Raw genomic sequence first — 14,044 nt, forward strand, 5'->3', positions numbered from 1 at the left:
CTCACGGCTGGTGAGGGCAGTAGCAGGAACCTCTCCAGCCTCCGCGGCAGTCGGACATCGCCCGAGGGCTCCCGGATTGTGAGAGGGCGCAGGCCGGGCTGAGGGACACCCCCTCCTCCAGTGCACGAATTTTATGCACTGGGCCTCTAGTATACCATAATCAGTATTATTATTTGATCTGTATCTTTTCTATGAATGGAGGGCGTGAACCAAGTTTTGTAATAGGTCATTCTAGAGGTAGCTTGAAGTATAGGGCGTACATATGTGGAATAAAAATAAGTACTAGGTGATTCATAATTTATAAAATTGAGAAGAAGGAGTTTGAATATGGTAGATGAAGCTTAAAATAAATTTATTTTGAGTTAAATATCGAAACCATGATTATTCACAGTGCAACAAATTTTAGATCTGTTTAATATTTTAATATTACAGTTTTGATGGTGCTCTTCAGTCTGTGAAATCTTGTGTGGGTGGAAATGATGAACTCTCAGCTATTTTCTTAGAAATAAAAGGACATTTCTACATGCATGCTGGTTCTCTGCTTTTGAAGATGGGTCAGCATAGTGATGTGCAGTGGAGAGCTCTCTCTGAGCTGGCTGCATTGTGCTATCTCATAGCATTTCAGGTAAGCCTTTTTCAGGTTTGGGTGCAGTTTCACTGAGACTGTCAAAGTGTTAACCATTACTTTTAGATGATGAGATGCTGGCTATTATCCTTTCCCCAGTCAATTTTTTTAAGTTTCAGTGTTTTCTTTAGTAAGTTTGCATTGATTCTGAAAAGAAAAGAAATAGGCAGTATGCAAAAAATGCATTGAGCTCAGTTTATAAAAATTGTTAGCTTTAGAGAGTGATCTTTTGCTTGAGGGAAAGCAGAGGGTTCACTGTAGAGTTACTATATCATATAGATCTTTGAACACTGTCTATATTTGTCCCACTGTGTTAAGTGTTATTCTTTACTCTGCAGAAGGATTTAAGTTCATAAGGAATATATTTGTAGTGAAAATGAATGAAGTTAAAGAAGTTTGCTAATTTACATAAGCACTAAAAGGTTCTTGTGATTAATATTTTTATAGATTCTCAAGTAGCTGACAGTTTTCTTATTTTTAATGGAAACTGAAATCTATTAAAGTTTTTAATATAATTTTTGTAAAGTTAACACACAGTCAACTATTTTAAACTTTGACCTTTTGAAATAGTAAAAACTAGATTTTCCTCTTAACCCATTTACTTAAGTCTCCTTTCCTAGAAGACAACCAGTGTTAACAGTTTGGTGGGTATTCAGAATTTCTCTTGTATATGTAAGCATACACCCTTTTTCTACTTTTAAAAACTGTTTTGCCTCAGTGGAGATGTGCTTTATTTACTATTGAAAACCTTACTGTTTTTTCATTGTTCCATTTCAGCACATAGACATTTACCTTAGTCTCTCTCTTTTTACCTACCATGTGTTTCCATTGAATGGATATGTAATGGAAACCTCTTACATACTTGGATTTTACATTATCATTTCTTGTAAAGCATAATTATCAAGGGAAGTGTGGACTGGCATAGGGCTCCTTATGGAATCATGTTAGGCTAACTTAATGGTAAGGTTTTCAGACTCTTGATCAAAGAAGAGCTGTGGTTCCAGTAAGCATATCTGAAACCTTTTATTAAGACTAGAGGCCTGGTTCACGAAATTCATGCATGGTGGGAGGGGGGGTGTTCCTCAGCCCAGCCTGCACCCTCTCCAATATGGGATCCCTCTCACAATCCAGGACTGCTGGCTCCCAACTGCTTGCCTGCCTGCCTTCCTGATTGCTCCTAACCGCTTCTGCCTGCCAGCCTGATCACGCCCTAACCACTCCCCTGCCAGCCTGATAGATGCCTAACTGCTCTCCTGCCAGCCTGATTGCCCCTAACTGCCCTCCCCTTCAGGCCTGGTCACCCCCCCCCAACTGCTCTCCCCTGCAGGCCTGGGTCCCCCCCAACTAACCTTCCCTGCAGGCCCGGTCACCCCCAACTTCCCTACTCTGCAGGCCTGGTTAACCCGTAACTGCCCTCCCCTGCAGGCTTGATCGCCCACAACTGCCCTCCCTTGCAGGCCTGGTCCCTCCCAACTGCCCTCCCCTGCTGGCCATCTTGTGGCAGTGATCTTGTGTCCACGTGGGGGCAGCCATCTTGTGTGTTGGAGTGATGGTCAATTTGCATATTACTCTTTTATTAGATAGGATAGAGGCCTGGTGCATGAGTGGGGGTGGGGGCCAGCTGGCTTGCCCTGAAGGGTGTCCCAGATCGGGTTCCCTTGGGGTGTGGGGTGGCCTGGGTAAGGGGCCTGTGGTGGTTTGCAGGCCAGCCACGCCCTCTGGCGACCCAAGCAGAGGCCCTGGTATCTGGGATTTATTTATCTTCTATAATTGGAACTTTGTAGCCTTGAGTGGAGCCAAGCCTCCTGCTTGCTCTGTGGCCACAGCCATTTCTGTTGGGATTTATTTATCTTCTATAATTGAAACTTTGTAGCCTTGAGTGGAAGCTTGGGCCAGCCAGGGCAGGCGGAAAGCTTGGCTTTTCTCCATCGCTGGGGGCAACCCAAGCCTCCTGCTCTCTCTGTGGCCGCAACCATCTTGGTTGGATTAATTTGCATACTCATTCCTGATTGGCTGGTGGGTGTGGCTTGTGGGCATAGGGGAGGTATGGTCAATTTGCATATTACTCTTTTATTAGATAGGATGAGGAGATTTTGCCCTAGCCCGTTTGACTCAGTGCATAGAGTGTAGACCTGCAGACCGAAGGGTCCTGGTTCAATTCCTGTCAAGGGCATGTACCATAGGAGCAGCATTTCCCGCCCCCGCAGGCTGCAGAACACATTCAGGAAGCAACCAATCAATGTGTTTCTCTCTCACACATAGATACTTCTCTTTGTCTTTTTTCCCCCTCTTCCACTCTGTCTAAAAATCAGTGGAAAAATACTCTTGGGTGAGGGTTAAAAAAAGAAAAAGATGGGATTTTTACTTGAGTTGAGGTGACTGAGTGGGTTCACGACTGGTCACAAATGATAACTATTGAATAATTTTATATAAGAAGCCATGTTTATGAGTTTTTTGCTCTTTAGCAGCTGTAGACAAAGTTTGGCATCATGTCTAGAAAACTTTTGAGTAAGAGAGTACACTGAAAATTCTTTGCTACCTCTGTTCCTTAGTCATTTACTTCTCTTCCCTGCAGGAACTAACGTTACTAATTTGTTGTGAATTCTTCAAGAAATTTTTTTTATGCATAGATGAACACCCACACACGCACCCCCCCCCACACACACACACTTATGCATTGCTAATTTACATAAGCACTAAAAAGTTCTTGTGATTAAGAACCTCTTGTGAGACCTTCCGGATGTTCTTCTGGACAAAGCCATGGTGACGGGGCTGAGGTAGAGGCGGTTAGAGGCCAAGAGGGGAGGGCAGTTGTGGGTGCTAGGCCAGGATGGGACAGCAGTTGTGGGTGATCAGGCCACTAGCATGGAATGAAAATGTTTTTCAAGCTGCTGCCCATTAATGTTTTTTCTCTTGATGATATTTAAAAAGTCTAACTCTTCTTTTACAAGGTAATTTTCTTAATATTTTTTCATCATTCTTTTAGCTCTTCTTTATAGGATAGGGCTTGGAATCTTTTTAATCTTTTGGGTTTTTACAGTTTATCCCAGTGGTATCCCAAATTGTCTACGCTCTTAGAAAATGTGCTGTTCAGTGTGGCATTTTCCAAGTATGGTTCCAGTGCTGAGCAAAGTAGGGGTCTTATATCTGCTTTGGTGGTTCTGTTTCTGCAGGTAGAAAAGTTCTCTAAACACTCCATTTCCCAAAAATGCCATTTGAATGTGCTTTTAGTGGGAATTTCTCAGGAATGCTGTTTGCAGACATCTTTTATAGATTATCTTAATTCCTAGGTTCCAGTCTAACTATTGGTTGGTTAACTGCGCATCATCAAAAAACATACTGTAATAAAAAGGACCATCTTACTATTCAATATATGGGTATCACTAAATTAAACTTTTTGATTATAAAATTACCAGGTTCCAAGACCAAAGATTAAATTAATAAAAGGAGAAGGTGGACAAAATCTGCTGGAAACCATGGCTTTTGATCGTCTGAGCCAATCAGGTAATAGTGATGTTTAACTGGTTTTATTTGGAAAAGGAAAATTCTCTGTTAGAATGCATCTTATGATAATATCATCTGTGTTTTCGGGAGAGAATTTGTCATAATCATGTTTCTCTTTGTCATATTGGATTAGGGCAAGAGATAAAGAATTAGGAGAAATGATATATTTACCCTTGCCAGTGTGGCTCAGTTGTTTTGAGTGTCATCCCGTACACTGAAAGGTTTCTGATTTGATTCCTGGTCAGGGCACATACGTAGATTGGGGGTTTGATCCCATCAGGACACATAAACAAAGCAACTGATCAATGTTTCTGTGTTGCATCGATGTTTCTCTTTTCCCTTTTCTCTAAAATCAACACATCCTTCAGTGAGGATTAAATAAATAATCTTAAAAAAAGTGGTATATTCTGAAATAGGAACAGCTATGTATTTGATATTGTGTGTTACCAGATGGAGAAACTTCTTAAACCCTCCTCATTCTAGCTGCTAGAACCTCCATTCTGAATATTTTATAAAAGTTTTTATGCTATGAATAATTACTGATTTACCAGCCATCTACCAGTTGCTTGCAAGACTGCTATGGGGGATAAAAAGATGAAGATACAGATCTATCTCTTAAGGAACTGACAATATAGTAAGGAAGATAGAGGATTATACTCACTTTCTATTAGGCTCTTAGAATTTGTAGATTTATTCCCAGTTTTGACTATTTGGGATAGATCCTAAATGTTTATTATATGTTACCTGGTTTTGCTAAGGCAAAATCTTTAAGTTATTCATGTAGCCAGTGACTCAAGCAGTGAATTGAACACTTTCTGTATGAAGCAGTTATGATATAAGTGGCATGAACTTTGTAAAGAGGAAGATGTAAATAAAAGTTTCTGTAAGCTTTGGTCTGTAGTTAGGCTATTGGTCTAAGCTTATAATGCTCTTATAGCTGACAATCTCTTTTTTGTGTGGGAGGTAGACTTTTAGTTCTTAAAGAAGTGACTTTCCACCTTTTTTATGTCTCCCTTCTACCTTGGCAGGGCTGTCGTAGCTACCTTTGCAGGGTGTCACAGTTTTACTGTCTTTGATCTGGGCATTTCTGAGCTTATCTCTGCAAATTTTTGGAGAAACAATAGTCTGGTGATAACCAAACCTGATTGACCAGCAGAATTACTCCAAGGAGTATTTTTTGTTGTTGTTTTTAAACAGTTTAATTGAGATGAAAATTAACATACCATATTTTCCAGCGTATAAGACGACTTTTTAACCCAGGAAAATCTCAAAAATCGGGGGTCGTCTTATACGCCGGGTGTCATCTTATAGGGCAGGTATATCCCAAACTATTTTAACTGGAAAAGTTGGGGGTCATCTTATACTCCCAGTCGTCTTATACGCTGGAAAATACAGTACTATATAATTTACCCATTTTAAGTATACATTTTAATTATTTTTCGTATGTTCATAGAGTTGTGCAAACTTCACCACAATCAATTTAAGAACATTTTCATCATCTCATAAAGAAACTTTATACCCATAGCAGTCATGCCCCATTTCCCCCCTAGTCCTAGGTAACCAACCATGAATTTTTTGGTCTGTTTATGGACATTTCTATTTGGAAATTTAATATAAATTGAATCATATGATATGTGGTCTTTTGTGACAGACTTCTTTAACTTAAAATAGTATTTCAAGGTTCATCCATGTTGTAGCATGTATTGGAACTTTATCCAAAGGGTGTTTTTGAAATAGATTACTCACCCCAAACCTGTGGAATCAGAATCTCTGAGAGTGGGACCTGGAAATAAATATGTATTAAAAGCCTTTTAAAGGAGAATTCTGACAAACCAAGATTAGAAATCAGTGTATCAGATCAGAGAATTTGGGCTTGGCCTTGCTCTCCTATGGCCACTTTTAAATCCTACACTTTTCCATTTGAAATGTAAATATTTTTAGTATTTTTCACACACGTTCTTATCTTTCTTTCCTTTTACTCTAACATGTAGACATAGATACTATTAACCCTGGAATCTATATTCATTTTTTTGTATAAGCACCCTTTTTTTTTCCACATATGGTTGTTGGGTTGGATAGTTATGTCTCAGATAATTGTTATTTCCTCTTGGTGGGTATGAATAAAACTGTTGAGATGTGAGTACAAACAATCTGTATACTTTAAATGATGGAAATAATTTGTTTTTCAGGGCACATGCTGCTAAACTTAAGTCGTGACAAGCAAGATTTTTTAAAAGAAGTTGTAGAATCCTTTGCCAATAAAAGTGGGCAGTCTGCATTGTATGATGCTCTGTTTTCTGGTCAGTCACCTAAGGATAGCTCTTTCCTTGGTAGTGATGATATTGGAAACATTGATGTGCAAGCACCGGAAACTGACGATTTGGCTAGATATGATGTTGGTAAGTTGTATCTTTTAAAGAAAACATTTTGAATCTTAATCCTTTTATATTGGGAGAAAAATAAGCAGAAAGGGAAATAAATTGTCCATAATCTCATTACCCAGAGCAGCAGTCACCAACTGGTGGTCTATGAGGTCCGAAAGGTTGGCGACCGCTGACCCAGAGATAATGAGTTAAGATTTTCCTGTATTCCTTTCAGGTGTTTTTTCGGGGGGGAAGAGGTTGGTAGTGGGTAGTGGTGGCATATGTTTTTATCCTAAATAGTTGTTTATACTTCTACATATGAATTGTCTTTCAGCAATTCTCTCCCATCATATCTACCTCTGTAAATATGACGTTTAATGGCAATATTATCCGTTTTATGAATTAGTCATAATTTGCTTGCTGCTTTTTATTGTTGGGTATTCAAGTCATTTTCAGTTTTTTTCACTGTTAAAAATAAACTGTGGCCATGGCTAGCGTGGTTCAGTTGGTTGGAGTGTTGTCCCGTACACTAAAATGTTGAGGGTTTGATTGTGTCAAGGCACATACCCAGGTTGCCGGTTCTACCCCCTGTATGGGCACAAGCAGGAGGCAGTCGACTGATGTTTCTCTCATTTTGCTCTCCTTCTCTCTCTCTTCTTCTCTCCCTCTCTACCTTCTTTCCTCCCTCCCTTCCTTCCTCTCTCTAAAATCAATTTAAAAACTCAAAAAAATAATACTGTGATGAAAAATAATATAAAATGTCTGCATTTCAAATTTTTCAATAGATTCCTAACAATAATTACTGGGACAAAGTTGATGAACATGTTTAAATCTCTTGCACATTGCCAGAAAGACTGTACCTCTCTGCATCCAGAAGCTCATAACTTTTTCAATACTGAATGTCTTCTATGAGAAAAATTCTCTTCATTATCCTAATGGATTAATGTTGTGGTAGCCCATTGTTTTAATGACTCTTTACTGAAAGGCAAATCCATTGTTTTAAGATTTCTTAGTGGGTAGCTATTTATTTGGCCCTTGTCAGATTTTGTTTTATTGAGTTCTAGTGAGTCTTTTTCTTTTTTCCTCAGATGGACTTGAAAAGAACTGTGTTTGTTAACTTTTTAAAATTCCTAGACATATAGTAAGTGTGAATACCTTTAATAAGAACATTAAGGGGAACCACGATGGCGGCAAAGTTAAACAACTAATCTGCTGCCTCGCACAACAATTTAAAAAATACAACTAAAAGACAAAACGTCTACCACCCAGAACCACGGGAAAGCTGGCTGAGTGGTAGATTTACAACTAAGGAGAGAAAGGAGCTCAAACGCTGAAAAGCTGAGGTACAGAGGCACACGAATCGGGCTGGAGGCGGGCGACTTGGCGCGCGGCTTTTCTTCAACCCGCAGGGAGACAAGCTCTCGATCACTCTGAAATCCAGTTTCTGGGGACACGCAGGGGACCCAGACACCTACGGGGAGAACCTGGACTCTCGACCATCGGGTCGGAAAGTGAGAGTGACTTTTTTGCAGAGGTGCGCCCAGCAATCATTGTTTTACTGCGCTGGAGCGCAGGGCTCAGGGACGCCAGCCATCGCCGTTTGCCACACCCTAGCCTTGTGACGCCCTGAGACCCCGCCCAGCCCTGAGGCCCCGCCCCGCACATTCTACAAACCCACCCAGGCTCCACACAGCGGCTTTTGCATATAAATGGCCTGTTCTGTGGCAGCTTAACTAAATAAACTGCAGCTCCAGTCAGACTGCTCCAAAACCGCCCAAGCAAAGAGGAGAAAACTAGTTCTTGCTGTACCTCCTGCTGGGGACACACAGTACACAGGGCACACCAAGATTGCCCACCTCAAGTAAATGGGAGGCTGACCCATTGAACCAGTAGGACATCTAGTACACAAAGCTACCCTACTAACTCAGGGAAGCAGTGAAAATGAGGAGGCAAGGAAACAGATCACAAACCAAAGAAATGGAGGAGAACAAGCGACTAGACATAGAGTTCAAAACCACGGTTATAAGGTTTTTCAAGAATTTCATGGAAAAGGCCGATAAATTCAATGAGACCCTCGAGGATATGAAAAAGGACCAACTAGAAATTAAACATACACTGACTGAGATAAAAAATATTATACAGAGATCCAACAGCAGACTAGAGGATCGCAAAAATCAACTCAAAGAGTTGGAATACAAAGAGGCCAAGGACACTCCTCCAGAGAAGCAAGAAGAGAAGAGAATTTAGAAAGTTGAAGATAGTGTAAGAAGCCTCTGGGACAACTTCAAGCGAACCAACATCAGAATTATGGGGGTACCAGAAGAAGAGAGAGAGCAAGATGCTGAAAACCTATTTGAAGAAATAATGAACGAAAACTTCCCCCACCTGATGAAAGAAATAGACTTACAAGTCCAGGAAGCACACAGAACCCCAAACAAAAGGAATCCAAAGAGGACCACACCAAGACACATCATAATTAAAATGCCAAGGGCAAAAGACAGAGAATCTTACAAGCAGCAAGAGAAAAACAGTTAGCTACAAGGGAGCACCCATACCATTATCAGCTAATTTCTCAACAGAAACCATGCAGGCCAGACCGGAGTGGCAAGAAATATTCAAAGTGATGAATAGCAGGAACCAAGACCTACTACCCAACAAAGTTATTCAGAATTGAAGGGCAGATAAAGAGCTTCACAGATAAGAAAAAGCTAAAGGAGTTCATCACCACCAAACCAGTATTATATGAAATGCTGAAAGGTATTCTTTAAAAAGAGGAAAAAGAAGAAGAAAGATAAAAATTATGAACAACAAATACATATCTATCAACAAGTGAATCTAAAAGTCAAGTAAATTAAAAATCTGAGGAACAGAATAAACTGGTGACCTTAATAGAATCAGAGGCATAGAATGGGAATGGATTGATAATTCTCGGGGAAAGGGGTGTCTGTGTGGGGAGTACGGGAAAAGACTGGACAAAAATCATACACCTATGGATAAGGACAGCGGGGGGGAGGTAAGGGCAGAGGGGGGGTGGGAACTGGGTGGTGGGGAGATAGGGGGGAAAAAGGAGAAACAATTGTAATCTGAACAATAAAGATTAATTTAAAAAAAAAAAAGAACATTAAGGCCCAGCCTGGCTGGCGTGGTTCAGTGGTTGAGCGTTGTCCTATAAATTAGGAGGGCACGGTTTGATTCCTGGTCAGGACACATGCCCGGGTCTCAGGCTAAATCCCCAGCAGGGAGCATGCTCGAGGCAGCTGATAAATGATTCTCATTATTGATGTTTCTATTTCTCTCCCCCACTCCCTTCCTCTCTGAAATCAATAAAAATATATTAAAAAAATAGAAGAAAAGAAAAAGCCCTGGCTGGTTTGGCTCAGTGGATAGAGTGTTGGCCTGCAGGCCAAAGGGTCCCGGGTTGGATTCTGCTCAAGGGCATGTACCTTGGTTGCAGGGCTCCTCCCTGGCCTGGGCCCTGGTCAGGGCTCGTGCAAGAGGCAACCAGTTGATGTGTTTCTCTCTCATTGATGTTTCTCTCTGCCTTTCCTTTTCTCTTCCACTCTCCCTAAAAATCAATGGGAAAATATCCTTGGATAAAGGTAAACAGAAACAAAAAATAACAGAAGACTTTGCTTGTCATAGACTTTTCCCCAGCCCTGATATAGAAAATTAAGATATATTTAATGTGAGTCAGTTGTTAGCAAAACTGATGACATATAAAGAAGTTTTCAAAGCCATTCCTCTCCCCCCCCCCCCCCTTTTATTTCAGGTGCCATTCGAGCACATAATGGTAGCCTTCAGCACCTTACCTGGCTTGGTTTACAGTGGAATTTGTTGCCTACCCCACCTGCAATTCGAAAATGGCTGAAACAGCTTTTTCATCATTTGCCTCAGGAAACCTCAAGACTTGAAACAAATGCACCTGAGTCAATATGTATTTTAGATCTTGAAGTAAGCAAATATTTGAGCAAATTAAATATTTTGAGCTTTAAATTTTTTTTTCTAACTTATATTGATTTTTCTTTAAATAAAACAGGTATTTCTACTTGGGGTAATATATAACAGCGACTTACAATTAAAGGAAAAATGTAGTTCTCACTACAACTTCTATCAGCCACTATGCTTGCCATTTCCTGTGTGTAAACAACTTTGTACAGAGAGACAAAAATCTTGGTGGGATGCAGTTTGTAATCTAATTCACAGAAAAGCAATGTAAGTAGTAAGACAAAAACATTCCTTTAACTTACTGCATGGGTTTATTATTTAAACACCCATTTAATTTAAAAACGTATTCCCTAGGTATTTAATTTAATTGTAGTGTGATGATTAACAAACACGTGTTGAAATGCATGTTTATAAATCAACTTTATTAAATAAAAATAATTTTTTAGCCCTGGAACCTCAGCAAAGTTGCGGCTTCTAGTTCAGCGGGACATAAATACTCTAAGGGGCCAGGAAAGACATGGCCTTCAACCCGCTCTCCTTATACATTGGGCCAACTACCTCCAGAAAACGGTGAGTTTATGTTTAAAAACATTACCTTATTATTTTTTTTTAAGTCATAAACTTTTCGTTGAAAGTCATTCAGTTCTAAAACAGATATGCTAGGAGAAAATTATTTTTTTTAATCTCGCTCCATAGTTGTTAATATAGTTAATATATAAGCACTTTGAACAGTGGTCTGACATAGTAAATGTTACATAAGTATTAGCTGTTGTTATTACTACTTAATAATTAAGTTATAATTATTGTCCAGCTGGAAGTTTTTTTTACATTCAGTAGCACATGGCTTTGTAGGAATGGGCATTTATAGATCTTTATAAATAGTTTCGGTCTGTTCTGTGACAAGATGTTTAGACCTTTGACTACACTGTGACACAAAGTAGCAGATTTTGGGTATCTAAAAGTGGCAATTAAAAAAATGGATTGGGCTGCCTCATTAGGTTAGTGTCATTAGAAATGTTTAACAGTTGAGTTTAGCCATGCAGTTGTGGCTAGCCATGCAGTTGTGGGTAGCCAGGCAGTTGTGGCTTAGTGGTTGAGTGTCAACCTATGAACCAGGAGGTCACAGTTGTATTCCCAGTCAGGACACATGCCTGGCTTGTGTGCTTGATCTCCTCGGTGGGAGGCCTGCAGGAGGCAGCTGATCAGTGATTCTCTCACATCATTGATGTTTCTATCTTTCCTTTTCCTTCCTCTCTGAAATCAATTAAAAAAATATATTAAAAGAAAAAAAGGAGAGTGTTAAACAATTGAGTCTGGAATGATCACTGGTATTAGGTAGGTAGTTATTCTACTATTGGAGAGTTGAAGATATGACTTGAGATTCTGTTTTGCCTTGATTTGAAATTTAACCAGTTTCTCAGCCATTTATAAATGCCTTTTTTGGTCTGATCATTTGTGTTCCTTAGGTTGTGTGCTCCTAAATTTCTATTTTATTTTAGGGCAGCGATCTTAATTCTTTTTATGATCAGCGGGAATACATAGGCAGAAGTGTTCATTATTGGAAGAAGGTTTTGCCATTATTGAAGATGATCAAAAAGAGGATTAGTATTCCTGAACCTACTGACCCTCTGTTTAAACACTTTCATAGTGCAGACATCCAGGTAATGGAGGATCCCTTGGTTAATTAACTGAGGATGTGGATTTCCAGTATGTAAATAAATAAATGGAGGCATAAACTGCTTAAATTAATTGCCTAACTATTTAATGGTAGTCTTGCTTTCTAAATGCACTGGCTGTTATAAATTAAATAGGCACAAAAGAGTACTGAGTTATTAATCTCACTAAAACATACAAAATCTTTGGGAAATAATTTGGGTTTGATATTCTGGGTTGAGGCAATTTGACTAAAAATTACTAAATGTCTTTAGGCATCTGAAATTGGTGAATATGAAGAAGAAGCACACATAACATTTGCTATATTGGATGCAGTTAATGGAAATATAGAAGATGCTATGACTGCTTTTGAATCAATTAAAAATGTTGTTTCTTATTGGAATCTTGCATTGGTAAGTAGATGTACATGAATTAAAAGTTTGTGTTTCAAAAACCTAATTGGTACTTGGTTTGGCAGCACATACATTAAAATTGGGATGATAGAGAGATTAGTACGGCCCAGTGCAAGGGTGACATGCACATTTGTGAAGCGTCCCATATTTAAAAAAACAACAACAAGCAGTAAAACCCAATTGCTTCATAAAAGCATTCTTTGTATAGATTTTTCACAGAAAAGCAGAAGACATTGAAAATGATGCCCATTCTCCTGAAGAACAAGAAGAATGCAAAAATTATCTGAGAAAGACCCGGGACTACCTAATAAAGATTTTAGATGACAGTGATTCAAATCTTTCAGTACTCAAGAAAGTAAGTTGCAGGTTTTTTGTTCTTTCTTATTATTGACAATTGGTTGATAAGTATTTTTGCTTTGGTGTTATAATTTGGTCATTTCAAAAATGTTCAGTAATACCTCATAATTAATGCACAGTAGGGGGTATGTGTTTAAATATTTGAATAGCATTGCTTTGTCTTAGGTGTGGTGTTTGTTTTTCAAAATTGAGAGTCTAGGTTTATACTGTTACAAAAATACTTGTTGGGGAATTAGAAAAGGTTTCTAAGACAGGACATTTATTTTTGTTTTTTATTTGGAATTATTGCCACCTAAGACTAGTTCTCAAGGATTTGACAATTAAAAATTTTTTGCTGAAATCAAAAGTAGAAATCTGACAACTTCAGAGTATTTCTTATCTTTTTTCCAACTTTCAACAGTTTGAGATTGTCATGATGGTGTTAATGTCAGTTATATTCAACTTTACAAATATTTCATTGATTAATTTGTGTTGCTGCTCTCAGATTAGAATTTATGTTGTCTGGTGCCTTCAAACATCTATATTTTTCTTCCCATTCAGAATCAATTAGTAAACATATTTTGCTCTCATTGAAAAATTTCCCAGCCCTAGCTGGTTTGGCTCAGTGGATTCCTGGTCAAGGGCACATGCCGGGGTTACAGGCTAAATCCCCGGTAGGGGGTGTGCAGGAGGCAGCCGATCAATAATTCTCATCATTGGTGTTTCTGTCTCTTTCTCCTGCTCCCTTCTTCTCTGAAATCAATAAAAATATATTTTAAAAAAAGTCCCAAGTTAACATTCTGCCATTATTATGACTAACAGAAAGAGTAGAAATCGCATGGCTCAGTGGTTGAACATCAACCTATGAACAAGGATGTCATGGTTAAATTCCCTGTCAGGGCACATGCCCAGGTTGCAGCCTCCATCCCTAATAGGGATGTGCTGGAGGCAGCCAATCAGTGACTCTCTCTCATCATTGATGTTTCTATCTCTCCTTCTTCCCCCTTCTGAAAACAATAAAAATCTTAAAAAAAAAAAAATAGAAACATCATAGACTTTAGAGTCAGATTTTAGGTTACATAGCAGTTTCATGACTGTTATCCTATCTACTAAAAGAGTAATGTGCAAATTAACCATCTGCTACACCCACAAGCCACACCCACCAGCCAGTCAGGAGCGAGTATGCAAATTAGCCCAACCAAAAT

At 39.1% G+C, this 14,044-nt stretch overlaps 1 protein-coding gene across 3 annotated transcripts in view; it reads left to right on the forward strand.

Annotated features, from left to right (window-relative positions):
- Nucleotides 1-14,044, forward strand: part of LOC307103119 (E3 SUMO-protein ligase RanBP2) — a 90,756-nt gene that overhangs the window by 29,796 nt on the left and 46,916 nt on the right. For all 3 annotated transcript variants that reach the window (XM_079777080.1, XM_079777079.1, XM_079777081.1), the window contains exons 7-15: nt 433-625; nt 4,042-4,129; nt 6,319-6,528; nt 10,262-10,443; nt 10,529-10,704; nt 10,884-11,007; nt 11,937-12,098; nt 12,366-12,503; nt 12,712-12,858. In XM_079777080.1, coding sequence (XP_079633206.1) covers nt 433-625; nt 4,042-4,129; nt 6,319-6,528; nt 10,262-10,443; nt 10,529-10,704; nt 10,884-11,007; nt 11,937-12,098; nt 12,366-12,503; nt 12,712-12,858 — 1,420 coding nt within the window. The remainder of the gene's footprint in view (nt 1-432; nt 626-4,041; nt 4,130-6,318; nt 6,529-10,261; nt 10,444-10,528; nt 10,705-10,883; nt 11,008-11,936; nt 12,099-12,365; nt 12,504-12,711; nt 12,859-14,044) is intronic.

This window comes from Cnephaeus nilssonii, assembly GCF_951640355.1.
Source record: "Cnephaeus nilssonii genome assembly, chromosome: 7".
NCBI lineage: Eukaryota > Metazoa > Chordata > Mammalia > Chiroptera > Vespertilionidae > Cnephaeus > Cnephaeus nilssonii.